This window comes from Triticum urartu, chromosome 2A (genome assembly GCF_056163025.1).
Source record: "Triticum urartu cultivar PI428250 chromosome 2A, HENAU_Tu73, whole genome shotgun sequence".
NCBI classification, from domain to species: Eukaryota; Viridiplantae; Streptophyta; class Magnoliopsida; order Poales; family Poaceae; genus Triticum; species Triticum urartu.
The window spans coordinates 760,412,589-760,440,587 of record NC_141874.1 but is presented as its reverse complement, the minus strand read 5'-3'; the positions used below and the strand labels follow the sequence as shown (position 1 = coordinate 760,440,587).

Genomic DNA, 27,999 nt, shown 5'->3' with positions numbered 1-27,999 from the left:
CCGGCACACAAAACAAGGATGGTGCTCGCCGCCATAGGTCACTCGTCGTCGAACTTGAGCATGTCGGCCTGCATCTTCTCGAACCACGGCCTTTTTCTTGGCGACACGGTGTTGAGATCCACCTTCATGATCTCCACCCCGGTCATCATGCTCGCGATAGCCACTTCTTTCGCCTTGGTCTTGGCGCTGGCGCCTCGATCTCTAGCATCTTGGCTTGCTTCTCCGCCTCCATCTCAAGCATCTTGACTTGCTTCTCCGCATCCATCTCAAGTCTCCTCCTTTGGATCTCCATGAAGGCGTTCATTTGTTCTTCTTTGTATCGCCGATGCTCCTCCTCTCTTGAGTCCTTCTTGCTCATCATGCTCTCCAGCTTGCGATCAAGGCGTTCGACGCTGCATCCCGCTTGTCCTCCTTCTTGGAGTTGGTCTTCCCCCGCGATCGTGCCTTCTCGCCGTCCCCAACCTCCTCCACGGCTTGCTTCCCCCCCCCCCCACGCGACTTGATGGCGGCATATTGCGCCTTGAACTTCCCCTCGTCTTTGATGACCCTCCAACAATGGGAGAGGTAGAAGCACTTGCCATTGTGTTGGACCTTGAATGCCTCCAAAGCTTGGAATGCCTACAAATGTATTTCATGCAAGTATATTGGCAAATGGATATGGAAATGGACACGCAAGCATAAGCGGAATGACACAAAAGAGAGCCGCTTGCTAGCATACCATGTCTTGCATGCCGATGCCTCTCACGGGGCGTGTCTTGATGCTCTCAAGAGTGGCACAAAACTAGTTGCATTCTTGTTGGATCACCCTTCATCGCCTCGAAATGGACACCCACCCGCGCGTGCTTTGGATTTGGAACGGCCGAAACTTCTTGCGCTCATGGAACTCGCGGTGGACACGAATCCAAAAGGTTGATACCTTTTGTTGGGCAACCGTCCTGGGGTCTTGCCCAATGTCCCTCCAACACTCACAAAGGAGCTTGTCCTCGGCCGCCGTGTATGTCTTGGTCCGCTTGCTCTTGCGCTTCTGTTTCGCCCCGACGGCTTGGTTGGCGAGCTCGTCCTCGAACAAAGGATCCCCTTGGATGTCCAAGTCTTCCTCTTTCTCTTGTCCGTAGTCATCTGGAAACTCGTGGTCGAGGGGGAAGCCGTCCAGGTCGAAGCCGACCTGATCGTGCATGAAGGCGACCTAATCTTGATCAAAGGTGGACGGCGTGAACGGCCCTCGGCTGTCCTGCACTTTTGTCTCGTCGGGATCGTAGCCGGCCCCGGTGGCACCGCCAGCGGCCGGCACACCACCCTCGAAGATGATGTTCTACATGTAGTTGTCGTCGCCGTCCTCCGGCATTACGTCGAACAGGTTGCGTGCGCCGGCAGCACGTCCGCTGGCATATGCCGCGAGCGTTTCCTCGCCCCTCCGGATGAAGAGCCACTGGCCACCGGTGTGGCGTTGAGATCGATGGGCGCGGACGCGGGCGTGGACGGCGCTACCAAGCTCACCTCGGGAAAGCATTCACCAGAGAGTCAGGAGGCCTGCGGGTAGACGTAGAAGCCGGCCATCGGCTGCGTCGCCGACGCGCGGGGCGAGTCGAGCAGCACCATTCGAGGGAACACAGATGAGACGGTGCTGGCCGCGGCCACGACGGCGTTGACGAGGTTGTGCTGGCCATGGTTTAACCCTAGCAGAATTAGCGACTCCCTCGTTGTCGCCGCGACGCGGGCGTTGGTGGCCTCCTGCTGCGCGGCGGCAGTGATGGCGGCCACCGTGATGGCTTCGTCCCTTGCGTCCGTCGCGTGCCTCCGGCTCTTTCTCTTCGCCGACTCCCTTGCCCGCTCTTCGGCCGTCAGTTTCTTCTTCGTCTTGGGCGCGACGGCGGTCTTGCGGGGGGCGCGAGGCTTGCCTTTGCTGGAGGGGGCAGACGTGATGCCGGACAAGGCGAGGAAGGCGAGGCCGGTGGCGGCATCAAGGTCGGCGTCCATGACGAGCGGCGGGAGCGTGTGCGGGAGGGAGGGTTTTGGGGGATATGGAGGGAAATGGCGGGCCAAGGGGGAGGAGAAGGCGCTCGTGCGCGTGCCTGCGCGGACGCAAATCTGTTTGAGTCGGCGCGTTGGACCGATTTTTCTGTCCGCGCAGACAAAATCGGTCGCCGCATTGGAGTTGCTCTTAGGAATCTTTCTAGGCTACTGCTACGAAAATTACAAAATTTGCCGCAAAAAGAAAAGGGTTTGATACTGACGTATACATCGTAGTACAAAAGATGCATTGTACTCTATTTTGGTCGAGGCGAAAAGATGCCCTGTTGCCCCCGTCCAAAGCAAACGCCAAGCCCGGCCGTTGAGAAGTCTCCCCTCCCGCTTGCAATGGACCAACGACAAATTTCCGCTCGATTTAGAAATTCGAACCAACCCCAAATCTAGCGCACCTCGCCGGCGAACCCGGGGCGTCATGATGGGTTTCTCCGTTTTATATAGATGGACACGCTACCCCACTCCATGCACCCACACCGTCCCCTCCTCCTCCCACCGCCTTCGCAGCTCCGCGTTCGGACCAGCGACCGTCTCCTGTACGCGGTACGCCCCCAAGGTCACACGAAACCACCGATCTTTCGCTGCGTTGATTGAGTTGGGGGCGATGATGTACAAGTTATAGATCCTTCTGCGGTATTTCTTAGTAGTAGCCCAACACCACTGAGCTTCTCTTGCCTTGAGAAAATTTCACCAGACGGCCGGCAAGACAATGCCTTTTCATGTCTCTCCCAATCTGCATCTCCATGTCCCCAAAGCCTATCGTAGCTCCTCGCCATCCACTCGTCTCCTCCGAGCCTCGAGCTATGTACCATCCCGTAATGTTAACGAAGGAGCAGCCAGCAGCGGCAGGGCCTCCTGCGTTTCAGCTGCTTCTGGGAAGCTATCGGGCCATCAAACCTCCTCGCTGTGGGGCGACTATTTCCTCGACTACCAGCCAAAACCACTGCAGGTATATAAGTAGTATGCGTTCTTTTAAGTGTTTCTACCATCCTAAATACTCCTATTGAATTGTGAGCACTTACTCAGAGGGGGTGTGGACATTTAACATTAGGTATCAACTACAGCATAGCGACACGAATTTTTGGACATGGCATTTTAATTTTTGAAAATATAAAATAATCAATCAATTCTGGAATTTTTTTGTGGGGAACATAGTCGAGTGTTCTACTCACGTATGAAGTTCCGCGAAAACTGACTTTCATGTTCTTCACGGTGAAAAAACAAAACTGCAACTTCAGAAAACTTGAATAGCAACTTTTACATAGAACCGTTTTTTCCCCTCAAAGACGACTATGGAAGTCATTTCTTCGCAAAGCATTACACGTTAGTATGACACTATACCATGTTCGTTACAAAAAGTTTCAAAACTGTTTGACTTTTTTTATTTTCAAATATTTATTTCAATGTGGGTGCACCTGCATCCAAGTTCCATTGGTGTTTTCGTGTTCCCTAATTGATAATCTTATAATTCATATATTACATCTTACTAGTAGAGTGCCCGTGCGTTGCCACGGGCTCTTGAAATAGTTTGCAAGAGTTACATGTTAAATTTCACACGTACAAACAATATAACACAAACACAATTATTGAATAATTGAAGTCCATTTTTGCAATGTAAAATGATAACAAAAAGAAAGATTAACGACATGTCCATGTAACAAACTGAGCGATGTTCGACCTTAACACCTATTACAAAACTATCAATATCTAGATGATGTGCTTAAAACATTCTTTCACAATATCAGGAAAGTTGCCTTTAGCTTTATTTCCACGATGTTTTAGCAAGTATAATAAAAATTGTTTCCTCAACTCATATCCATCCTACACAAACAATATATGTAGTTAGTATGAAAATTTCACGCTGAAGGTATTAAAACATGTAACAAACAATACTCACCCCGCAAACCGGCTTACCAATTCTTTACCGTTCCACCAGAGCATAAAATGAAAAACAAAATAGCCAGACACATTCCTGCTGTTTTTAAAATTAATAATATAAAGAATATAGTGATAACAAAAATAAATGTTTTTGTTATGAATTCATTACCCGTCTATACTCGTTGAAATACCAACCGAAAATAAATTTTGCCATTTAGATATATCAGAATTCCAACCAGGCGGCTTTATTTCGAGTGCTTCTTTGAAATCCCTTGCAAAACCTTTAAATTTCAGTGCATGCCTCAAATTTTTATCCTCTAACGATTGTGATGTTTGAATAGGGCCCATAATATATAGACGACGTGCCTCTTTGTTGATGATGTCTAAGATGTATCGGCCGATGGATGCATAGGGAAGATAAATCTACAAGTGGATCTATTAGAAACAACAAATAAACCATGACAACAATAGACAAAATACTTTACTTATCATGTTGCATGATGAGATGTCGTTGCCTATCCTAGGCCAGCTATCAAATAATGTTGCCAACGTCTGGATAGTTTTCTTCTCGCAAAACTTCTTACCTCGTGTTGACTCTAGCATCATGGACTAAGTAAAAAAAGAAATATTGTTTCAACATGTTGATACTAATGCCACATAGAATGAAAAGTTACGATAACTTACACAAAATCTTAGATCCATGTAGTGTATAGGAGGGTATGTGAACAATACTCCCTCGTCACATGCCAATTTTCCAGAAAAAATGTGTTTGAAATTATATAGTAAGAATATGAAGAGAAATGTTACTCAGTTATGCACTCAACCAAACCAAATTCAAGAATATTAACACCATGCAGAATGTCGAAAGCTTCTGTTGACCACTGACCACCAACATGTTTTCAGAAAAATTGTGCCTCAAACAGTATATGAAAATACAATGGTAGTTTTTCGACCTGCTATGTGCATTACACACAAGTTCATATCATTTTACTAAGTTGACAATGTTCAGCTAGTTCAGGCAGAGAACAAGTTTTCCTTTCTTAGTTCACCCGTTTGCTCATAAAAAGGAAGCTTGGAATATTTGATGTGCAGATTAACCCGAGACAATATAAGCTTCAGTATAACCCACATAACTTGGTATGGACTGAAAGAACAAAGCTCCTTTAAACCATGGACGTTTATTTTCATTATAAGCAGTGATCAACATGTACTTACTAATAATTACTCCCTCCATTCCTTTATATAAGGTGTATTTGTTTTTTGATAAAATTCCACAATGTAAGGTGCATTTCTTCTAAATTCTCATAATTCCCTTTGTATCCCTCCAGAAAGAGGAAAGTATCTCTCTCCCGATTTCCTGTATCTCTCCTTGTATCAAAATAAGGAAACTATCTCTTTCTTGATTGCATGTATCTCTTACTTTCCTGGACTCACTGATTTACTTGCCACTAACTAACAAATTTGTCAAGGGCAATTTTGTCCTAACACCTCTATAATTATGCGCCTTGGTCACCGTGCCAAAAATAATACACCTTACATAAAGGAACGGAGGGAGTATTATTCAAAACTTGATGTACTACTAACTATTACAAAAATTCCGCAAAGAACTTGAGGGGTAAGCACGGAGTTAATCAATAGTTACTACCAATAATTTTTAAATATAGAGATTCATGAGGGACAAAATAGGTATAGAACAATAAATGCACAATTGGCATTGTGGGATCAAAAGAATCTTCTATACAATATAATGCACCATCAGCTCGTCGCTAACTGCTTGCAAGAGTATTCTTTAACATCGAGCATAAAACAGTACAATCAAAGTACCATTGCTCTCTTTCCGACGGTAGATATTCACCTAAACAACATGTTTGATAATCTAGTAACATGCAACTTTGTCACAACAGTGCCCACTATCCACCCCAGTTAAACTAAAGCAAAAGGCTTCTCTAAAGACATAGACAGAACGTTGATCATATCTAGCAACAACATAACCATCCCCTATCAGCCAATGCCCTCCATCCCTCCCCCTCTCTCTCTCTCACACGCGCGCGCGCGCGAGCACACACACACACACACAACAAACCTAGCACAACAACAACAGATAGCACGACGCGGCCACATCCCATCATCTCATCTCCCTGAGAAGGTGATACTGCTGCATCGCCATGGAGCTGGTAGAAAGGTTTGACTGCACAATACACAAACACCACCAAATTGTGGGGCCATTCGTGATCTACGCTTTCCTGGTTCCCACGGCGTCAAGGTTAATTTCTTTTGTGGGTCAAGATTTTCAAGAGAAGATAACCTCACCTCCGAGCCACCATGTCCATCACACACGCTGAGCATCTCTCCTCCCGTGACTTGGCCTTTTACTATTGTAGTAACAACCATGTCATCCCAGTACTTGTTCTTCATGTTATTCTATCGATGGAATAATTTGAGTTTTTCGACCGAACGCTTGTCTGCATTTGAGGACAAATAAATTAGCTGAGACAACCAAGTAAATACGTTAAAATTAATTGGATCATAAAATATAAATTGAGCACTGAGGCAAGTAATATCATTACCAATCTTGTATCTTCTTCCGATGTCCAAGCCATACGGTGTGTGATCCTACCGGGCTCCGAATCCGCTTCAAGACGGACGACAAGCCATGACCATCTAGACTCATTTAATCCTTTTGAAATAAGGAGCCTATCTGTTAAGGAACGCTAGGTTCAGACATGACTAATAGACTATTCCAAGAAACAATGGTACAGGCAAAAAAAAAAACAACAACTGCATGTTAGGATTAGATGGGAACCCGAGAAGCTACTAAACCTACATATCTACAACTAAGCAGGAATATTCATATGATTATACTGCACACAATGATTTGTATCTCAGTAAACTCCTTGCAGTCCAAAAGGAATCTGCACTACTAAGACCTACAGAGTCAGTTACAGAAAGTTGCTTAACTACATTATTATCTCAGAATTTCATTACATACTACAGCAGTAGCAAGAAAGCATCTTGGTTCAGCTTATGCAAGTACTATAATGTGATCTTAAGAAAGAAAAGAGTAAATTGGTCAGCTTACACAACTACCAAAATTTCACCTTACACAATTTTGTTATAGTTTCACACAAAAAAATTATGGCATAAGTGCACAACCTTTAGGAGCTGAAAAATACTGGATAACATCTCAATGAAAACATGTTGTAACACAACTGCACAAAAAGTATTATGCCAAGAGCACCAGCCCACCTGCAAAAATTGATGTAGGCCAGCTTTAACATTTTAAGCAACAGACACAAAATAAATTAACCTTGAAGTCTTGAATTGACCATTGGGCATGAATTTAGCTTCACTGTCATAGTTCATATGTATGTTTTACTAAAGCAATGATCAAAACATCATTGCTGTATCCAAAAAAACAGAACACGACTTTGACGCTCTTATATAATACAATGAAAAAGTTTACGAAATATAAGAGAACACTTTCAGCTTCAGATGTGTCAAGTATCTTACTGTTACCTATCATTGTATGATGCTTTAGTTCCAAGAACTGACATGAATCAACTAAATGCCTTTCTTGGAAATAAGAAGAATATTGTTCCTTATTTTTGCCATTGATTCCTCTGCTATTCTTGTTGATATATAACCAGAACACACATAGTGATAAGCTCTTTTGCAGGGACATGAAAAGATACATTAGATCTGGATGGATGAATGAATAGTGTATGCATATACTTTGTGACAATTTAAAAACAGTACATATATCACAAATGATACACCTTTTTTAGATCATGATACACTAATATTTTAAGCAACTGATTTTATGATGAAAGTAGTATTTTCTTACTTTGTGCTCAACCTTCCTAAACAGATATAGCATAGCCGGCCATATCCAACTATAGAGCAGACAACATAGCAGCCAAAATGTTTTATATTGCAATTAATTATAACACATCGGACAAGAGTAATCTTGCATGGGATGTATTACTACAAATTGATAAATCATATTTATAAGAAGAGCTTGCTAATAATATACGTCAAGAAAAAAGTACCAATCTTACCATGTATAATTTGGCACATATCATCAACTTATCTGACTAAAAGATAGCATGGTATTTCATCTCATGGGTATCTGTAAACTGGAAAAAATGTGAGCTGAAGCAATTACCATGATAGATTAGAGTTAAAAGGATGTGCACTAACTTCTCTTCTCAAGCTAGCTCCTAATCATGCTCAGACATAAGGCATATGAAAGAAGTGATACCTGATGATTCACCATATGTTGCTACCGCTGTTTCATTCTTCTTGCAGTTTGCATGGTTGTTCCGCTGCTCACCACTGCCTCGCCTTACTGCTGCTACTCGCTAACGCCGCCCCGTAGTGCAGCTGCTGCTGGTCGCTGCCTCATCTTGCTACTGCCGCCCGCCGCCCTGTAGTGCAGCTGCTGCAGCTGGTGGCCGCCACAACTTAGTGCGTCTACCAACATCCAGATGCCCTCAGGCGCCACAGGTCACCACGCACCTCACCACAGATCCACAAGAGAGATTGAAATAGTTAGTAAATTATAGGACTAAAATATACATACTTATTTAACTTTGCGAATAAAGATAGTAAAACGGAGAAAAAATAGGAAACAAACTGATAAATTTCAATCTTTATTAGGCTTACCAATCAATGCTGCTCTTCAACTATGTCCCCTAAGAAACTGGTCCTCACCGCAGGTCACGTGCGAAGATCTGTAAAGCCGGAATCAAGTAGGCAACACATGTCATACATTATTTTCCCCATAGGGATTTGTGAAAGGGCAACAAAGATGGCGATAACCATGAGTGAGCTAGAGGAGGGACACCATGACACACTGGACGATGTAGATTCCGGTCATTGTGAGTTCCATCCAGTGGTGAGGTGTCCTGTTGGAGCGTATCATTGGTCAGGTGATGATTAGCAAGGAGTAGAGTAGTAGACCCATTCCAATAGTCTCGAGCTTAAGAGAGGCAAATAAGACTTCAATGCACATAGTTGATCGAGTGATGCTCAAGATTAACAATTTAGTAGAGACTCAAATAAATATAAATAAAATGCCGATGCATTCTTAAACTGGAAATATTGGACTTATAAAAGTTTCCGTTTGTAGTGCTATGGCAGAGATGTGGATGAAACTACAATGCTGTCATATGATCATGTACAATAATAAGAACTCAAGGTGAAAGAATATATTTGCACAGAAACAATCATGTGTTGTCACCAACTACAACATGCTCTATATACCCCATCACCAACTATGTATAACATGTGAAAATTTTCACAAGTGTCAGATTTGAACTAAGTTGCATCTATATTGTCTTGAAAAAAAAACTATAGCATGCTTCAGCATCAAGTTGTCACTGTTTCGTAATGCCAAATAAAAAGGATGCTGGCATTGCAGTACGACTGAAACACTAAAAACTAAGAGCCAGCAGCTCAATGAAACTGAGATCTACCTCTTGGCTAGTTAACAAGAGGGAGAACTAACAACATCAAGGTAACCATTCTTAAAAGTTATAATTAACCGCTGAATAACTGTAGTTTCCAGACTAAGAGTTCATAAGTTAGGGGCCACATTAAAATTAAGGCATCGCTAGTTGATAAGCAGAGCAGAACAATCAAGCATATCAACTACCACAGGTCCACGATCGGCTCAAAGTACTAATCATTTCCTCTACGTCAGTCCTGAAATCTGAAAATAAACATAAGCAGAATCTCATGAAGCAAGAACTACTTCTGGAATGCAGATATCATCACAAAAAGGAAAATCATGCTTGTCTATCTCACCCTAAGTGCCCAGATTTTTTGTCGCTGCTGCTGGCCACGGAAGAAAGTGGACGCACTAGGAGAGCTCTGGCAGAATATTTTCTCTGACATGCCCGTGCGTTGCAACAGGAGTAACAAATTCTTGAACTCTCCTAACAACTCATTTGTGTTGCCACTTCTCCCTTACATCACTGTCGTAGAGCGTAGCCACATTCCTATTCACAGCGAACTTCATCAGTTTGTTTTATTACAGTCTAGAAATCCTAAATTAAGTAAAAGATTGCATCATCCCAGCATGAATGTTTTTCAGTGAACAACTAATAGGGTACTACTTATGCTACCTGACATCCTAGATTATAGGACCATTGGGCGTTGAGGCATGTGATTGCAGTAAGGATCTCCTCGGTGACCTCATATATCCCTTGCATATAAAAGTTACCAGAAATAATTGTGTGTGTGTGCCCAATTCGATGTACAAAATGCTAAACATGTACTCCCTCCGTCCCAAAATAAGTGTCTCAACTTTGCACTAACTCTAGTACAAAGTTGTACTAAGCTTGAGACACTTATTTTGGGACGGAGGGAGTATATACTTGGCACGCAATAATTTCCTTTTGTATCATGTAAAACTACACTTACGTTTGTCCTAGCTGAAAATTTCTCATATTTTGAAAGGAAATACCATACGTACTTTGTTAGAAATGAAGATTAATTACACAGTAACAGTTACATGAAAATTTTCATACGGTTTTTCTTTAAATATAAAAATCGCTAGTCTGGAGTACTTCATACATGCTTAATTATCTTGGTCGGAAAGATTTCTTAATTCTGATTAAGAAACGATTATACATTCAACAATAATAGAAGAATCTAGGAAGATGGTAAATACTAAACTGTCCAACATATAATAATATATTCTGAACCTAGGCTTATGCCTTCGCCTAATGCAGAGGGCAGAAGGATTAGCTATACAATGAAGATAATCCGATATTTAGCATGTGTTGTGAAGAAACAACAAACATCACACTATGTGTACCATCTTCGTGAGAAACATCATCTGATTTCACTATTGCCTATTGTCTAAGGTTTGACTCTGATGCATTAAACATAGACCTAACGCAAGGATTTTGTGGTGCCGCTTGAAGATGCAGTCCTGATCACCTTCCCTTCTTTTTGCTCATAATCCCGTTGAGAATATTATTCTTGATATAGAAACATAAATAATTGTTTTCTTGGATAATGGATTTAATGAACTGTAAAACAATGCAGGGAATTTAAGGGTAAGAGATTACTTGTCTGCATAGTGGGTGCAGGAGTTTGGTTCATCCCGTCCGCAGCCTCACTGAAAATTATTGCCCTCCCTGCAAATTAGGACCAACGAATCTGCTTCAAATTACTTCTCTGAACTCTTCTTGTCATCTACATCCATATCACAGCGAGTCTCCTGATGCTCAGAGACGAAACAACAATGGAGGCGAGGCAATATATGTTTCCTGTCAAAGCAACCATCTAACATGTACCATGACTCCATATGAGTAGAGATATTGTTTCTACTCTCCTAGCCAGAATTATTTAAAGAAAGATCAAAGCTGTAGCAAAATCCTCAATAGGCTAATAGCAATTATAGCACACTCGTCCAAAAAATAGATAAAAATAGTTTTGTCTGCTTACGGGAACAGGCTGATCGTTGTCTCAGCTAATAAGCTCCACATCCATCCATACAAACGAACTGCTGCTTTTAATAAACACATGGATCTCCAAACGAAGAGGAACCATTGTACAGGCGGCCGCACACGAAGAAGACGATGATGAGGGCGACCTCAATATCCCACGGCAGGGCGGCAGGGCCGGCTCAAACACCTTACGACTTGAGAACGCACTTGCCGGCTCCCTCGATCTGCTGGCTTCTGTATCTCCCGACTGACCCCTTCCCCCACCACCGATGGCCACAGACCAGCGAGCGTAGAACTCGACGAGCGCGCTGCAACCCCGGCCGATGTTCCTTCTTGAAGTTGGACTCCTGGCGCGCGGCCGTACGGCGCCGAGGCAGCCAGCGGGGAGATCGTGGTCGGTGCTACGCTCGGTGGTGTTCTGCCGATCCTGTGCGTCGCGTCCAGAGGAAAGGCTGGGAGTGGGCACGGGTGGGCGACTTGGGTGCTGTTTTCATTGTCGCGGTCGTGGATCCCTCCAGACCGTGGTCTCCATCATGGATCTAGGAAGGAGCGCAGGTTGGTGCTGGACGGCTTCGGCATGTGCTGGGATTTGCTGATGGTGGTGATTGACGGGGGCCGCCGCAACGAGGCGATGGTAATGGCGCAAGGGCGAGGACACGGATGGGAACCCTAGCCGGGCAGGCGAAGGGATCGGCTGCGGCTCCTCAAGGGGATTGGCGGCGGCTCCTGAAGGGGATCGTATCGTAGCGACGAGATCGGCGGCGGCGAAGAGATCGGCGGCGGCGAAGGGATCGGTGGCGGGGAAAGGATCGGCCGCGGGGAACGGAGGTAGTGCAGGTGCGAGGGCGGCGGCGAAGGGATGGAGTGCGAGGGCGGCTGCCGTGGTTCTCGCTCGAGGGCACCCCGCAGGCCTCGCTCGTGGTTTTCCCGGTTCGCTGGGCGCGTTTCGGTGGGTGGGCGTGGGGTGCGGGTAATTTGATGGGAAAAAACCGGTTAAAAATAAACCGGTTGAAAGTGGGAGGGACTATTCAACCAATTCGTCTATTAGGAGTAGAGATTAATATCGGCACATAAAAAAGGTAACCGTTGCAACAAGTCATTATGAGATATTGTTTTTAAATCTACGCTGGGAAGCTTTATTCTTTTTAGTTTTAGGAGAATTCTGGGGTCTTCTTAGAATTCATGATTTTAAAAACTTTGATGTACTTGACATTAATAAATAAAAAGTTTCATAAACCTTAGAATATCTGATACCCTTTTTTTAGTATTTGAGAAAGAGGTATGCACCTCTTTTTCTAAACCAAACCAGAAAATCCGTGGCTTTTTAAAACATGAGTATCAATTGCCCAGACATTGAAATACAATTACTAAGGTTTTGAAAAAAAAAAACTATGCTGTTAAACTAGGGCTAGCCCCCTTGAGAACCAAGCGTAGTGTTGAAAACATGTGAATCGGATACAATTTGCAAGATAATACTTTTAGATATTTAGTTTTTTACTCCCAACCAGCGGACATCACCCAAGAAAATCATATCATATACTTTCAATTTATTTGGAGATAGCTTACTTTATTGCCATCTAATCCGTTCACGTGTGTTTGGATGTATGCAGAGATCGGAGGAATGGATGACTGTGAGAGCTGATAAGCTAAAGGAGGAGGTTTGTGTGTTGTTTAAGACTTGCAACAACACATTGGAAATGATCACCTTATTGGACACCGTCCAACGTCACGGAATAGACCACCACTTCAAAGAGCAGATTGATGTTGCATTAAGTGACATCCTCGAGAGTGAGTTATGTAGCTCTAGCCTCCACGAAGTTTCCCTCAGGTTTCGTTTGCTTAGGGAACATGGTCTTTGGGTATCTCCAGGTATGCCTTATTTTGAATACATACAAGTCATTAACTAATTCCCACAAAACATATATAGAAGATGGTCCACAGTTTAGATTACTCCCTACAACTTATTATGGGTAGTTTTCATTAACATTACATCACTAACATTTGACCTCAGATGTTTTTAACACATTCAAGAATGAGGATGGGAGATTCAGGGAAGATATTTCTAGTGACCCAAGGGGACTTTTAAGTCTATACAATGCAGCTCACGTTCTCATCCACGGTGAGCCATCACTTCAAGAAGCCATTTCTTTTGCAAGGCACCACCTTGAATTGATGAGAGGCAGTCTCAAGCCCCCTTTAGCCGAGCATGTTAAGCGTTCCTTGGACGTACCATTCCCGAGGACCGTTAAGAGGGTGGAAACAATGTATTATATCTCGGAGTACAAACATGAGGAAGGAAATAGCCCAATTCCATTGGAACTCGCGAAGCTAGATTTTAACCTTCTACAACATGTCCACTTGGAGGAACTCAAATGTCTTACCAAGTATGTCTTTGTTATATCCACTATTCAATTAAGATGGACCTAATAACCATTCATGGCTTCATGTATTGTGTCGTAAACATTCTCCATCTAATCACAATTTAGTAGGACTAATATATTTAACTAAAGTATCAAAGTACTTAATATTTTCAGTTGGTCGGTTGATTTTTATGGATATGTGAAGATAAACTATGTTCGAGATCGTTTGGTGGAGAGTTACTTTGGGGCATGTGTGGTTTACCATGAAAAAGATTTCGCCCTATCAAGAATATTTTTTACAAAGGTAATGGCGCTAATGAACATAATAGATGACACATATGATGCCCACGCTCCCATAGAGGAAAGTCGACAGCTAAATGCGGCCATACAAAGGTTAGTAGTTTGGATTTACCTTCATATGTTAAAAACTGCTAGCATGCAATGCAAGGAACAACCGAATTAATTTTCTTTGGATTATCTTCGTGCAATGTAACCTAACATGTAGATGGGATGAGAGTGCAACTTCTCTTCTACCTGACTACCTGAAAAGATACTATAATGAACTCTTGAGGATCTTTAAGGATGCTGGTGGTGAAGCATTCAGTGACACCTACCATGTTGCCTATGTCAGGAAAGCGGTAAACGATCATGTGTTTTATGTCTTTATATATTTTTGACTATGATGAAAAATGGACTCTTGGCCTCTACCTCGAAGAAGCATACAACCTAGTTTATTATCACGTTTTAGGAAGTCTGGAATAAAAAGCATGGCATTTAGTAACGGCGGAGGGTTCCAAAATGGTCTGAATAGACTGATAAATAAGTAGTGGTTTGTGACACCCAAAAGGATCATGATGCATAGATCCGTGCATTAAACTTCATCCTCATCATGCAAAGACCTCTAAGGCCACAATCTCCAATCCCCAATAGGCTAAATCGTGTCCCTGTGTAGTGATCGTCAAGATTGGGGCTGTGAGGTGCACAAGAATGTAACCTGCACGTGATTAGCACCATTTTGTATTTTATTAGCAAATGAAAAATGCGGTGTATTGTTTCACTTCTTCCGGCTTCAGCACCAACTAGAGACTGAGACAACCTTTCAATTTTTTGTATGTGATATGATTTTTCACATTTTTTGCTTTTGTGATTCATTTGTTGTCTTTTGTGCAGTTTCAAAAAATTTCTGCTTATCAACTCCAAGAAGCCGAATGGTTGCACCGGAATCACAAGCCAAGCTTTGACGATGTACTGAATCTATCAGCCATGTCCATAGGTATAGCGACCCTATGTGTAATTTTGATGGTTGGCATGGGTGATGAAGTAACCAAAGAAGCATTTGAGTGGGCAATTGGTTGCCCTAATATTGCTATAGCAGGCGGGAAGATAATGCGTATATATGATGACATTGCTGCATTTCAAGTATAGTCCTTTTGGACTTTGTCCCAATTATAACTTGTTACCACACAACTGATCAAGGCAAAGTATATAATTGATAATGTCATATAAACTTGTAGGGCGAGAAGGTGGATATGGCAAGCACTTTGGAGTCTTACATGGTCGAGCATAGGGTCACAAGCGAGGTTGCAATTGCCAGAATCAATTCACTGGTTGAAGCTGAATGGAAAACAGTAAATGAAGCTCGCTTTGAAAATCGAGCACTGCTCCCGGTGGTGAAGCAGATTATAAATTTAATTAATACCGCAACCTTATATTATGCGGATCAGAAAGATGGATACACCTTCGGCTTGTATCTTCGGAAGACTATCGAGAGCCTCTTTGTCAACCCCATTCCCATGAAGTAGTAGGTTGTAATGACGGTGCGCCAATTTACGTATCCATAAAAGCACCACTTCAAATAAGTATTTGTACATCATGCAATTGTGTTTCTGATTACTGGATGGTATATGTTTGCATGTTGTCATGCTAGTTAACTATTGTGTTGAAAATCTATATTTTCACCATGGCTCTTTGTCGCCGCTGGGCCCTCCAAGAGACGGCAACGGCAGATCGGGCTCGAGCTCGAGAGTTGCGCAGCTCCATGCTAGGCGACGGATCTTGGTGAGAGATTTCATGTCCTGTCCTAGCCAAGCAACCACCGCTAGCGCCTCTCACGCTCTCTTTTTTAGGGAAAAGGCAGACGCCCGACTTTATAAATAAAGCCACCAACCACAATAGCAAAGAAACGACAACCAACATATAAGAGTACCACCCAACTGGTCCGAATAAGCTAAACAACCAACAAAGCATGCACATAGGCCAAGGGGTTCACGGCACACACGCCAACATCGAAAGAAAAGATAAAGTGGCGCGCAGGCCAACCACCTACAGCAAACCATGATAGATGCACAACGAGGATTAGGCCCGGGAAGCATGATCTTGCTGGGTCAAGGAGAAAGCAGAAGCCCGTACTCTCGATATAAGTACCTCTGTTGCGTCCCGATCGACATCCTTAGTCAATAGTTTTCACTGTTGCAAGAACATACACAATTTGAATAAACAATCAGCCGTTGTTAGGGAAAACATGCTCGATGGTAAATTTGTTTCTAGTGGTCCACAAAACCCAACACAGTGTAGAGAACCCAAACCAGAACATGCGTTTGTTCTCTCCACGCAATCCGTTCGACATACCACGGAGCTCAGAAAAGGAGTTGGGGGGCCCAAGAGAAACCCAACCGAGACCCAATACAACACCAAGCTAGCATAGCCAAAACACAACCAAAGAAGGCATGATCCGAGTCCTCAAGAGACGCACAGAGGGCGCACCGATCAGAACTAGACCAGTTCCGCTTACGAATTTGATTAGCCACAACTAGACCGATAAATCAGACCTATTCGTATAATTGCAAACAAAATAGGATGATAGTACATATTACGTAACAAGGTCCACAAAACATAAATAAACATAGTTTTTGCAAACATCGTGCTATGAATAGGTCTGATTTATCGGTAGATTCCCGACAAATCGCTTGTCAGAATGATAAATCGGTCCAAAAGATAAACGGCAAAGATAAGGCACAATCTTATCGGTCACCCCCCGATTAGTGATAAATCGGAAGATTAATCGGTGAATCGGAAGGTTTCTTGAACAGTGGTGCCAATAGTCATCAACTTCCTTATCTGATGTCATATGTGTGTCTCATGCTCCCTTAGAACTAATATTCAGTGACGTATGGGGTCATGCCAGAGATTCCTTTGAGATGAAAAAAAATACTATGTTAGTTTTTTCGATGATTATAGTAAGTTTACTTGGATATGCTTGCTCAAACTCAAATCTGATTTTTTTTCTATATTTCAAGAATTCCGAAAACTTGTTGAGCGGCAGAAAAATTCTCATAGTCCAAAGTGACTAGGGAGGGGAGTATGAAAAACTCAACTCTTTCTTCCGAAGCATAGACATGGAACATCATGTTTCCTGCCCACATCCACATCAACAAAATGCATCTGCTGAACACAAGCATCATCATATTGTTGAAGTAGGGCTTTCCCTTGTTGCTCATGCCTCTATACCTCTTAATATTGGGATGAGGCGTTCATTGCTTCCACATATCTTATAAATCGTTTACCTAGCAAGGTCATTGGCAATACGACTCCATTAGAGAGATGGTTTCATCAAAAACCAGATTATGACTCTCTCAAAGTTTTCAAGTGTGCATGCTACCCAAATCTCCGTCCTTACAACTGTCACAAGCTTGAGTTTGTTCTACCCAATGCGTCTTTATCGGTTATAGTAATCTTCACAAAGGTTAGAAGCGTCTAGAAATCTCATCTGGATGCATTTATATCTCTCAGGATGTTGTTTTTGATGAAAAAATGTTTCATTTTGCTGCACTTCATCCCAATGTAGGAGCTCTCCTTTGCTCAGAAATTTCCCTTCTTTCCGATCCTACACCTCCTGCTCATGGGGGAGAAATAATAGAAAATGATCAACTGATTGAGGGAAATATGCCCTAGAGGCAATAATAAAGTTATTATTTATTTCCTTATATCATGATAAATGTTTATTATTCATGCTAGAATTGTATTAACCGGAAACATAATACATGTGTGAATACATAGACAAACAGAATGTCACTAGTATGCCTCTACTTGACTAGCTCGTTAATCAAAGATGGTTATGTTTCCTAACCAATGAACAAAGAGTTGTTATTTGATTAACGGGATCACATCATTAGGTGAATGATCTGATTGACATGACCCATTCCATTAGCTTAGCACCCGATCGTTTAGTATGTTGCTATTGCTTTCTTCATGACTTATACATGTTCCTATGACTATGAGATTATGCAACTCCCGTTTGCCGGAGGAACACTTTGTGTGCTACCAAACGTCACAACGTAAATGGGTGATTATAAAGGTGCTCTACAGGTGTCTCCAAAGGTAGATGTTGGGTTGGCGTATTTCGAGATTAGGATTTGTCACTCCGATTGTCGGAGAGGTATCTCTGGGCCCTCTCGGTAATGCACATCACATAAGCCTTGCAAGCATTGCAACTAATCAGTTAGTTGCGAGATGATGTATTACGGAACGAGTAAAGAGACTTGCCGGTAACGAGATTGAACTAGGTATTGGATACCGACGATCGAATCTCGGGCAAGTAACATACCGATGACAAAGGGAACACCGTATGTTGTTATGCGGTCTGACTGATAAAGATCTTCGTAGAATATGTAGGAGACAATATGGGCATCCAGGTCCCGCTATTGGTTATTGACCGGAGATTTATCTCAGTCATGTCTACATTGTTCTCGAACCGTAGGGTCCGCACGCTTAATGTTATGATGACAGTTATTATGAGTTTATGCATTTTGATGTACCGAAGGTTGTTCGGAGTCCCGGATGTGATCACGTACATGACGAGGAGTCTCGAAATGGTCGAGACATAAAGATCGATATATTGGAAGCCTATATTTGGACATCGGATTCATTCCGGGTGAAATCGGGATTTTACCGGAGTACCGGGGGGGTGGGTTACCGGAACCCCCCCAGGGGTTATTGGGCCTACATGGGCCATAAGGTAGAAGAGGAGGGCCGGCCAGGGCAGGCCGCGCGCCCCCTCCCCCCTAGTCCGAATAGGACAAGGAAGGGGGGGGCGGCGCCCCCCTTTCCTCTTGCCCTTCCCCCTTTCCTTCTCCAACAAGGCAAGAGGAGGGGAGTCCTACTCCCGGTGGGAGTAGGACTCCTCCAGGCGCACCCCTTGGGGGCCGGCCGCACCTCCCCCTCCCTCCTTTATATACGGGGGCAGGGGGCACCCTAGAACACACAAGTTGATCTTCGTGATCATTCCTTAGCCGTGTGCGGTGCCCCCCTCCACCATATTCCACCTCGATCATATCGTTGCAGTGCTTAGGCGAAGCCCTGCGTCGGTAGAACATCATCATCGTCACCACGCCGTCGTGATGATGGAACTCATCCCCGAAGCTTTGCTGGATCGGAGCCCGGGGAGCGTCATCGAGTTGTACGTGTGCTAAGAACTCGGAGGTGCCGGAGTAACGGTGCTTGGATCGGTCGGATCGGGAAGACGTACGACTACTTCCTCTACGTTGCGTCAACGCTTCCGCTTCGGTCTACGAGGGTACGTAGACAACACTCTCCCCTCTCGTTGCTATGCATCACCATGATCTTGCGTGTGCGTAGGAAATTTTTGGAAATTACTACGTTCCCCAATAGTGGCATCTGAGCCTAGGTTTTATATGTTGATGTTATATGCACGAGTAGAACACAAGTGAGTTGTGGGCGATATAAGTCATACTTCTTACTAGCATGTCATACTTTGGTTCGGCGGTATTGTTGGACGAAGCGGCCCGGACCAACATTACGTGTACGCTTACGCGAGACCGGTTTTCCCGACATGCTTTGCACAGAGGTGGCTTGCGGGTGACAGTTTCTCCAACTTTAGCTGAACCGAGTGTGGCTACGCCCGGTCCTTGCGAAGGTTAAAACAGCACCAACTTGACAAACTATCGTTGTGGTTTTGATGCGTAGGTAAGATTGGTTCTTGCTTAAGTCCGTAGCAGCCACGTAAAACTTGCAACAACAAAGTAGAGGATGTCTAACTTGTTTTTGCAGGGCATGTTGTGATGTGATATGGTCAAGACATGATGCTAAATTTTATTGTATGAGATGATCATGTTTTGTAACCGAGTTATCGGCAACTGGCAGGAGCCATATGGTTGTCGCTTTATTGTATGCAATGCAATCGCGCTGTAATGCTTTACTTTATCACTAAGCGGTAGCGATAGTCGTAGAAGCATAGGATTGGCGAGACGACAATGATGCTACGATGGAGATCAAGGTGTCACGCCGGTGACGATGGTGATCACGACGGTGCTTCGAAAGATGGAGATCACAAGCACAAGATGATGATGGCCATATCATATCACTTATATTGATTGCATGTGATGTTTATCTTTTATGCATCTTATCTTGCTTTGATTGACGGTAGCATTATAAGATGATCTCTCACTAATTATCAAGAAGTGTTCTCCCTGAGTATGCACCGTTGCGAACGTTCTTCGTGCTGAGACACCACGTGATGATCGGGTGTGATAGGCTCTACGTTCAAATACAACGGGTGCAAAACAGTTGCACATGCGGAATACTCAGGTTATACTTGACGAGCCAAGCATATACAGATATGGCCTCGGAACACGGAGACCAAAAGGTCGAGCGTGAATCATATAGTAGATATGATCAACATAGTGATGTTCACCAATGAAACTACTCCATCTCACGTGATGATCGGACATGGTTTAGTTGATTTGGATCACGTAATCACTTAGAGGATTAGAGGGATGTCTATCTAAGTGGGAGTTCTTTTAGTAAATTAATTGAACCTAAATTTATCATGAAACTTAGTACCTGATAGTATCTTGCTTGTTTATGTTTGATTGTAGATAGATGGCTCGTGCTGTTGTTCTGTTGAATTTTAATGCGTTCCTTGAGAAAGCAAAGTTGAAAGATGATGGTAGCAATTACACGGACTGGGTCCATAACTTGAGGATTATCCTCATTGCTGCATAGAAGAATTACGTCCTGGAAACACCACTGGGTGCAGGCCTGCTGCTGGAGCAACACCAGATGTTATGAACGTCTGGCAGAGCAAAGCTGATGACTACTCGATAGTTCAGTGTGCCATGCTTTACGGCTTAGAATCGGGACTTCAACGACGTTTTGAATGTCATGGAGCATATGAGATGTTCCAGGAGTTGAAGTTAATATTTCAAGCAAATGCCCGGATTGAGAGATATGAAGTCTCCAATAAGTTCTATAGCTGCAATGGAGGAGAACAGTTCTGTCAGTGAGCATATACTCAAAATGTCTGGGTATAATAATCACTTGATTCAATTGGGAGTTAATCTTTCAGATGATTGCGTCATTGACAGAATTCTCCAATCACTGCCACCAAGCTACAAGAGCTTCGTGATGAATTATAATATGCAAGGGATGAATAAGACTATTCCCGAGCTCTTCGCAATGCTGAAAGCTGCGGAGGTAGAAATCAAAAAGGAGCATCAAGTGTTGATGGTCAACAAGACCACTGGTTTCAAGAAAAGGGGCAAAGGGAAGAAGAAGGGGAACTTCAAGAAGAACAGCAAGCAAGTTGCTGCTCAAGAGAAGAAACCCAAGTCTGGACCTAAGCCTGAAACTGAGTGCTTCTACTGCAAGCAGACTGGTCACTGGAAGCGGAACTGCCCCAAGTATTTGGCGAATAAGAAGGATGGCAAGGTGAACAAAGGTATATGTGATATACATGTTATTGATGTGTACCTTACTAATGCTCGTAGTAGCACCTGGGTATTTGATACTGGTTCTGTTGCTAATATTTGCAACTCGAAACAGGGACTACGGATTAAGCGAAGATTGGCTAAGGACGAGGTGACGATGCGCGTGGGAAACGGTTCCAAAGTCGATGTGATCGCAGTTGGCACGCTACCTCTACATCTACCCTCGGGATTAATATTAGACCTAAATAATTGTTATTTGGTGCCAGCGTTAAGCATGAACATTATATCTGGATCTTGTTTGATGCGAGACGGTTATTCATTTAAATCTGAGAATAATGGTTGTTGTATTTATATGAGTAATATCTTTTATGGTCATGCACCCTTAAAGAGTGGTCTATTTTTGTTGAATCTCGATAGTAGTGACACACATATTCATAGTGTTGAAACCAAAAGATGCAGAGTTGATAATGATAGTGCAACTTATTTGTGGCACTGCCGTTTAGGTCATATCGGTGTAAAGCGCATGAAGAAACTCCATACTGATGGACTTTTGGAACCACTTGATTATGAATCACTTGGTACTTGCGAACCGTGCCTCATGGGCAAGATGACTAAAACACCGTTCTCCGGTACTATGGAGAGAGCAACAGATTTGTTGGAAATCATACATACAGATGTATGTGGTCTGATGAATATTGAGGCTCGTGGCGGATATCGTTATTTTCTCACCTTCACAGATGACTTAAGCAGATATGGGTATATCTACTTAATGAAACATAAGTCTGAAACGTTTGAAAAGTTCAAAGAATTTCAGAGTGAAGTTGAAAATCATTGTAACAAGAAAATAAAGTTTCTATGATCTGATCGTGGAGGAGAATATTTGAGTTACGAGTTTGGTGTACATTTAAAAAATTGTGGAATAGTTTCGCAACTCACGCCACCCGGAACACCACAGCGTAATGGTGTGTCAGAACATCGTAATCGTACTTTACTAGATATGGTGCGATCTATGATGTCTCTTACTGATTTACCGCTATCGTTTTGGGGATACGCTCTAGAGACGGCCGCATTCACGTTAAATAGGGCACCATCAAAATCCGTTGAGACGACGCCTTATGAACTGTGGTTTGGCAAGAAACCAAAGTTGTCGTTTCTGAAAGTTTGGGACTGCGATGCTTATGTGAAAAAGCTTCAACCTGATAAGCTCGAACCCAAATCGGAGAAATGTGTCTTCATAGGATATCCAAAGGAAACTATTGGATACACCTTCTATCACAGATCCGAAGGCAAGACTTCTGTTGCTAAATTTGGAAACTTTCTGGAGAAGGAGTTTCTCTCGAAAGAAGTGAGTGGGAGGAAAGTAGAACTTGACGAGGTAACTATACCTGCTCCCTTATTGGAAAGTAGTGCATCACAGAAAACTGTTTCAGTGACACCTACACCAGTTGGTGAGGAAGCTAATGAAGATGATCATGAAACTTCAGAACAAGATACTACTGAACCTCGTAGATCAACCAGAGTGAGATCCGCGCCAGAGTGGTATGGTAATCCTGTTCTGGAAGTCATGCTACTAGATCATGATGAACCTACGAACTATGAAGAAGCGATGGTGAGCCCAGATTCCGCAAAATGGCTTGAAGCCATGAAATCTGAGATGGGATCCATGTATGAGAACAAAGTATGGACTTTGGTTGACTTGCCCGATGATCGGCAAGCAATTGAGAATAAATGGATCTTCAAGAAGAAGACTGACGCTGACGGTAATATTACTGTCTACAAAGCTCGACTTGTCGCAAAAGGTTTTCGGCAAGTTCAAGGGATTGACTACGATGAGACCTTCTCACCCGTAGTGATGCTTAAGTCTGTCCAAATCATGTTAGCAATTGCCGCATTTTATGATTATGAAATTTGGCAGATGGATGTCAAAACTGCATTCCTGAATGGATTTCTGGAAGAAGAGTTGTATATGATGCAACCAGAAGGTTTTGTCGATCCAAAGGGAGCTAACAAAGTGTGCAAGCTCCAGCGATCCATTTACGGACTGGTGCAAGCCTCTCGGAGTTGGAATAAACGCTTTGATAGTGTGATCAAAGCATTTGGGTTTATACAGACTTTCGGACAAGCCTGTATTTATAAGAAAGTGAGTGGGAGCTCTGTAGCATTTCTGATATTATATGTGGATGACATATTACTGATTGGAAATGATATAGAATTTCTGGATAGCATAAAGGGATACTTGAATAAGAGTTTTTTCAATGAAAGACCTCGGTGAAGCTGCTTACATATTAGGCATAAAGATCTATAGAGATAGATCAAGACGCTTAATTGGACTTTCACAAAGCACATACCTTGACAAGATTTTGAAAAAGTTCAAAATGGATCAAGCAAAGAAAGGGTTCTTGCCTGTGTTACAAGGTGTGAAGTTGAGTCAGACTCAATGCCCGACCACTGCAGAAGCTAGAGAGAAAATGAAAGATGTTCCTGTTGGGGAACGTTGCAGAAAACAAAAAATTTCCTACTCGTTTCACCAAGATCATCTAGGAGTTCATCTAGCAACGAGTCATCGGATGCATCTACATACCTTTGTAGATGGCGCACGGAAGCGTTCAAAAGAACGGTGATGATGTAGTCGTACTCGACGTGATCCAAATCACCGATGACCAGCGCCGAACGGACGGCACCTCCGCGTTCAACACACGTACGGGACGGGAGACGTCTCCTCCTTCTTGATCCAGCAAGGGGGGAGGAGAGGTTGATGAAGATCCAGCAGCACGACGGCGTGGTGGTGGATGCAGGGCGTCACAGAAGCAGGGCTTCGCCAAGACTACGAGGGAGAGACGTAACGGGGAGAGAGGGAGGCGCCAGGGGCTGGTGTGAAATCCCTCCTCTCCCCCCCCCACTATATATAGGGGTGCCAGGGGGGGTTGGTGCGCAGCCTAGGAGATCTGATCTCCTAGGTGCGGCGGCCAGGGGAGGGTTTCCCTCCCCCCCAAGGCACCTCGGGGAGCCTTCCACCACTTGGACTCCTCCTTGGTGGAAACCCTAGGCGCATGGGCCTAGTAGGGCTGGTGCCCTTGGCCCATGTAGGCCAAGGCGCACCCCCTACAGCCCATGTGGCCCCCCGGGACAGGTGGCCCCACCCGGTGGGCCCACGGGACCCCTCCAGTGGTCCCGGTACAATACCGATAACCCCGAAACTTGTCCCGATGGCCGAAACAGCACTTCCTATATATAATTCTTTACCTCCGAACCATTCCGGAACTCCTCGTGACGTCCGGGATATCATCCGGGACTCCGAACAACATTCGGGTTACTGCATATACATATCTTCACAACCCTAGCGTCATCGAACCTTAAGTGTGTAGACCCTACGGGTTCGGGAGACAAGCAGACATGACCGAGACGACTCTCTGGTCAATAACCAACAGCGGGATCTGGATACCCATGTTGGCTCCCACATGCTCCACGATGATTTCATCGGATGAACCACGATGTCGAGGATTCAATCAACCCCGTATGCAATTCCCTTTGTCAATCGATATGTTACTTGCCCGAGATTCGATTGTCGGTATCCCAGCGATACCTCTCCATCATACGGAGTGACAAATCCCAGTCTTGATCCATGTCAACCCAACAGACACTTTCGGAGATACCCGTAGTCTACCTTTATAGTCACCCAGTTACGTTGTGACGTTTGGTATACCCAAAGCACTCCTACGGTATCCGGGAGTTACACGATCTCATGGTCTAAGGAAAAGATACTTTGACATTGGAAAACTCTAGCAAACGAACTATACGATCTTGTGCTATGTTTAGGATTGGGTCTTGTCCATCACATCATTCTCCTAATGATGTGATCTCGTTACCAATGACATCCAATGTCCATAGTCAGGAAACCATGACTATCTATTGATCAACGAGCTAGTCAACTAGAGGCTTACTAGGGACATGTTGGTGTCTGTTATTCACACATGTATTACGATTTCCGGATAACACAATTATAGCATGAATAAAGACAATTATCATGAACAAGGAAATATAATAATAATGCTTTTATTATTGCCTCTAGGGCATATTTCCAACAGTCTCCCACTTGCACTAGAGTCAATAATCTAGTTACATTGTGATGAATCGAACACCCATGGAATTCTGGTGTTGATCATGTTTTGCTCTAGGGAGAGGTTTAGTCAACGGATCTGCTACATTCAGGTCCGTGTGCACTTTACAAATCTCTATGTCTCCATCTTGAACATTTTCACGAATGGAGTTGAAGCGACGCTTGATGTGCCTTGTCTTCTTGTGAAACCTGGGCTCCTTGGCAAGAGCAATAGCTCCAGTGTTGTCACAGAAGAGCTTGATCGGCCCCGATGCATTGGGTATGACTCCTAGGTCGGTGATGAACTCCTTCACCCATATTGCTTCATGTGCTGCCTCCGAGGCTGCCATGTACTCCGCTTCACATGTAGATCCCGCCACGACGCTTTGCTTGCAACTGCACCAGCTAACTGCCCCACCATTCAAAATATACACGTATCCGGTTTGTGACTTAGAGTCATCCAGATCTGTGTCGAAGCTAGCGTCGATGTAACCCTTTACGACGAGCTCTTCGTCACCTCCATAAACGAGAAACATTTCCTTAGTCCTTTTCAGGTACTTCAGGATATTCTTGACCGCTGTCCAGTGTTCCTTGCCGGGATTACTTTGGTACCTTCCTACCAAACTTACGGCAAGGTTTACATCAGGTCTGGTACACAGCATGGCATACATAATAGAACCTATGGCTGAGGCATAGGGGATGACACTCATCTCTTCTATTTCTTCTGCCGTGGTCGGACATTGAGCTGAACTCAATTTCATACCTTGCAACACAGGCAAGAACCCCTTCTTAGACTGATCCATATTGAACTCTTTGAGCTCATCATCCATCCACTCTTTGAGTTGCTCCGTTTGTGATTTCGTTTCCTGCTCGTCAGCAGCGTGCTTCACCTCCACAATCGGAGGCTTCTTCGAGGGCCTCTTCTTTCTTCTCCGCCGCTTGCAGTTCTCCCTCTGCCTCTCTAACTCCCTCTCCGCCTCCATCACCCTCTCATACTCCTCCTCATCCTCCACCGTAAACATCATAGCCAACTCATTCTTGTAAAGGCTGGGTCTAGCGAGGACACTGGAGGAGAGACGCAAGAATTCGTTGGTCAGCATCATCTGATCCCTCGCTGCATCCTTGTTCCTTATCCTATCCCTCTCCTCCTTATCTTCCTTCCTCTTCTCCTCTGCCGCCTCCTCGGTAGCCTTGTAGAAATCCTTGGAGATTTTCTTTAATCTGGATGTTGTGGTAACCAGCTCATCGGCCGTGTACAAGGAGATGCGGGCATGCGAAATCCAAAGATATTGTGACATGGATAGCAGCCGGTGGCCCAGGTCCTCCGTGTCTCGGAGGATGGAATCGACGAGTTCTTTCTCGTCGTCTCTAACCTGCGGCGAGTCCGTGTTCTTCTTCTTGTGTACAGGAACGGACATTGTGTTGTCGGCCATGAATCCCTTCCATGTTATTGTTCCAGAGAGGATATCCTCCCAGCGAGAAATCGTGGGAGTAAGGTTCCCAAGCAAGCCTTTGCGCTCCCTCTCCAGCGAGATGATATCCTGTATCAGCGTCGATAACTCATCAGATTCATCTTTCCCGGATTCCATCTCGGACAAGATCGACCCACCGGCAGCCGCCGCTCTTTGTTTCCGCCGCCGCTAGACGCGCGGTTATTCGCACAAAGGAAAAAAGAAACCCTTGGAGAATCTGACACAAATACGCTTGTGCACAGGTGGATCGTTTCTTCTTGACGTACGTAGCTAGGACAAAGCAGGCACGTACGAAGCAACCAGCCGCCGGCTTGTTCGATCCAACACACAAGTCGACGGTCGCACCTATCAGTTTATTGCTTTTCTCGAGTCAATTCGATCGGGGTTTACAGGGGGAACCACGTAATTATATACAGTATATAGCTACTATTAATTCAACCTATACGCAGCCGACTCGGCCACAACTACAAGTCCATGCCGGACTCGACTTCCTAATCGTGATTATCTCCAACAGAGAATTGGGCTACATGAGTAGGCCCTCTTGCACGGGAAGCACAAATTGGGCTACTGGATCTGGAACTGCCTCAAAGTGTCGGGCGCACAGGTGCGCGACCACACGGGCCGGCCCATCTCACACTGTTCGAATCCCTTGGGAGTTTCGAATTTGTGAAAGTCCTAGAAGATTCATTCCCAGCCGGTTTTACCGGTTTTGGGAACCGTCCAGAAGGTTCCTTGTACGGTTTTTTTTGTTTTTTTCGTTTTTCTGTTTCTGTTTCTTTCTTTCTTTTCCTTTCATTTTTGTTTTCGTTTTTTTCTTTTCCACAAAAGTTGGGATATAAAAAAATCACAAATCCTTAAAAATTTCTGGGAATTAAGAAAATGTTAACATTATGAAACAATTGGTTCATAAAATCCGAAAATGTTAGCAAATTTCAAAAATGTTCGTTTCAAAGTTTTGCTCACAAATCGAAATGTGTTCTATTT

General features: G+C 44.0%; 2 protein-coding genes and 1 long non-coding RNA gene across 5 annotated transcripts; 1 reads left to right on the top strand and 2 right to left on the bottom strand.

The window, feature by feature from the left end:
• The first annotated feature begins 1,975 nt into the window (after nt 1–1,975).
• LOC147987969 (tau-cadinol synthase-like) lies at nt 1,976–15,525 on the top strand. The gene is made up of 8 exons (XM_087542565.1): nt 1,976–2,090; nt 2,781–2,974; nt 12,974–13,232; nt 13,375–13,747; nt 13,898–14,116; nt 14,229–14,361; nt 14,894–15,142; nt 15,238–15,525. The coding sequence occupies exons 1-8, from the start codon at nt 1,976–1,978 to the stop codon at nt 15,523–15,525; spliced, it is 1,830 nt and encodes a 609-aa protein (XP_087398691.1).
• On the bottom strand, nt 6,135–12,094 carry LOC147987970 (uncharacterized). Of its 3 annotated transcripts, XR_015617750.1 has the most exons (11): nt 11,362–12,094; nt 10,983–11,051; nt 10,032–10,111; nt 9,712–9,905; nt 9,560–9,616; nt 8,725–8,810; nt 8,165–8,636; nt 7,962–8,039; nt 7,057–7,149; nt 6,471–6,601; nt 6,135–6,365 (listed from the first exon to the last, which is right to left on the bottom strand). It is a non-coding gene; the product is annotated as an uncharacterized LOC147987970 (long non-coding RNA). The 3 variants fall into 3 exon arrangements; XR_015617749.1 differs by lacking the exon at nt 9,560–9,616; XR_015617751.1 differs by lacking the exons at nt 9,560–9,616; nt 10,032–10,111.
• A 647-nt stretch (nt 15,526–16,172) lies between the features above and the next one.
• Nucleotides 16,173–27,132, bottom strand: LOC147987968 (uncharacterized). The gene is made up of 2 exons (XM_087542564.1): nt 26,307–27,132; nt 16,173–16,189 (listed from the first exon to the last, which is right to left on the bottom strand). Exons 1-2 carry the CDS (start codon nt 27,130–27,132, stop codon nt 16,173–16,175), a joined length of 843 nt encoding a protein of 280 aa, XP_087398690.1.
• Between the last annotated feature and the right edge of the window lie 867 nt (nt 27,133–27,999).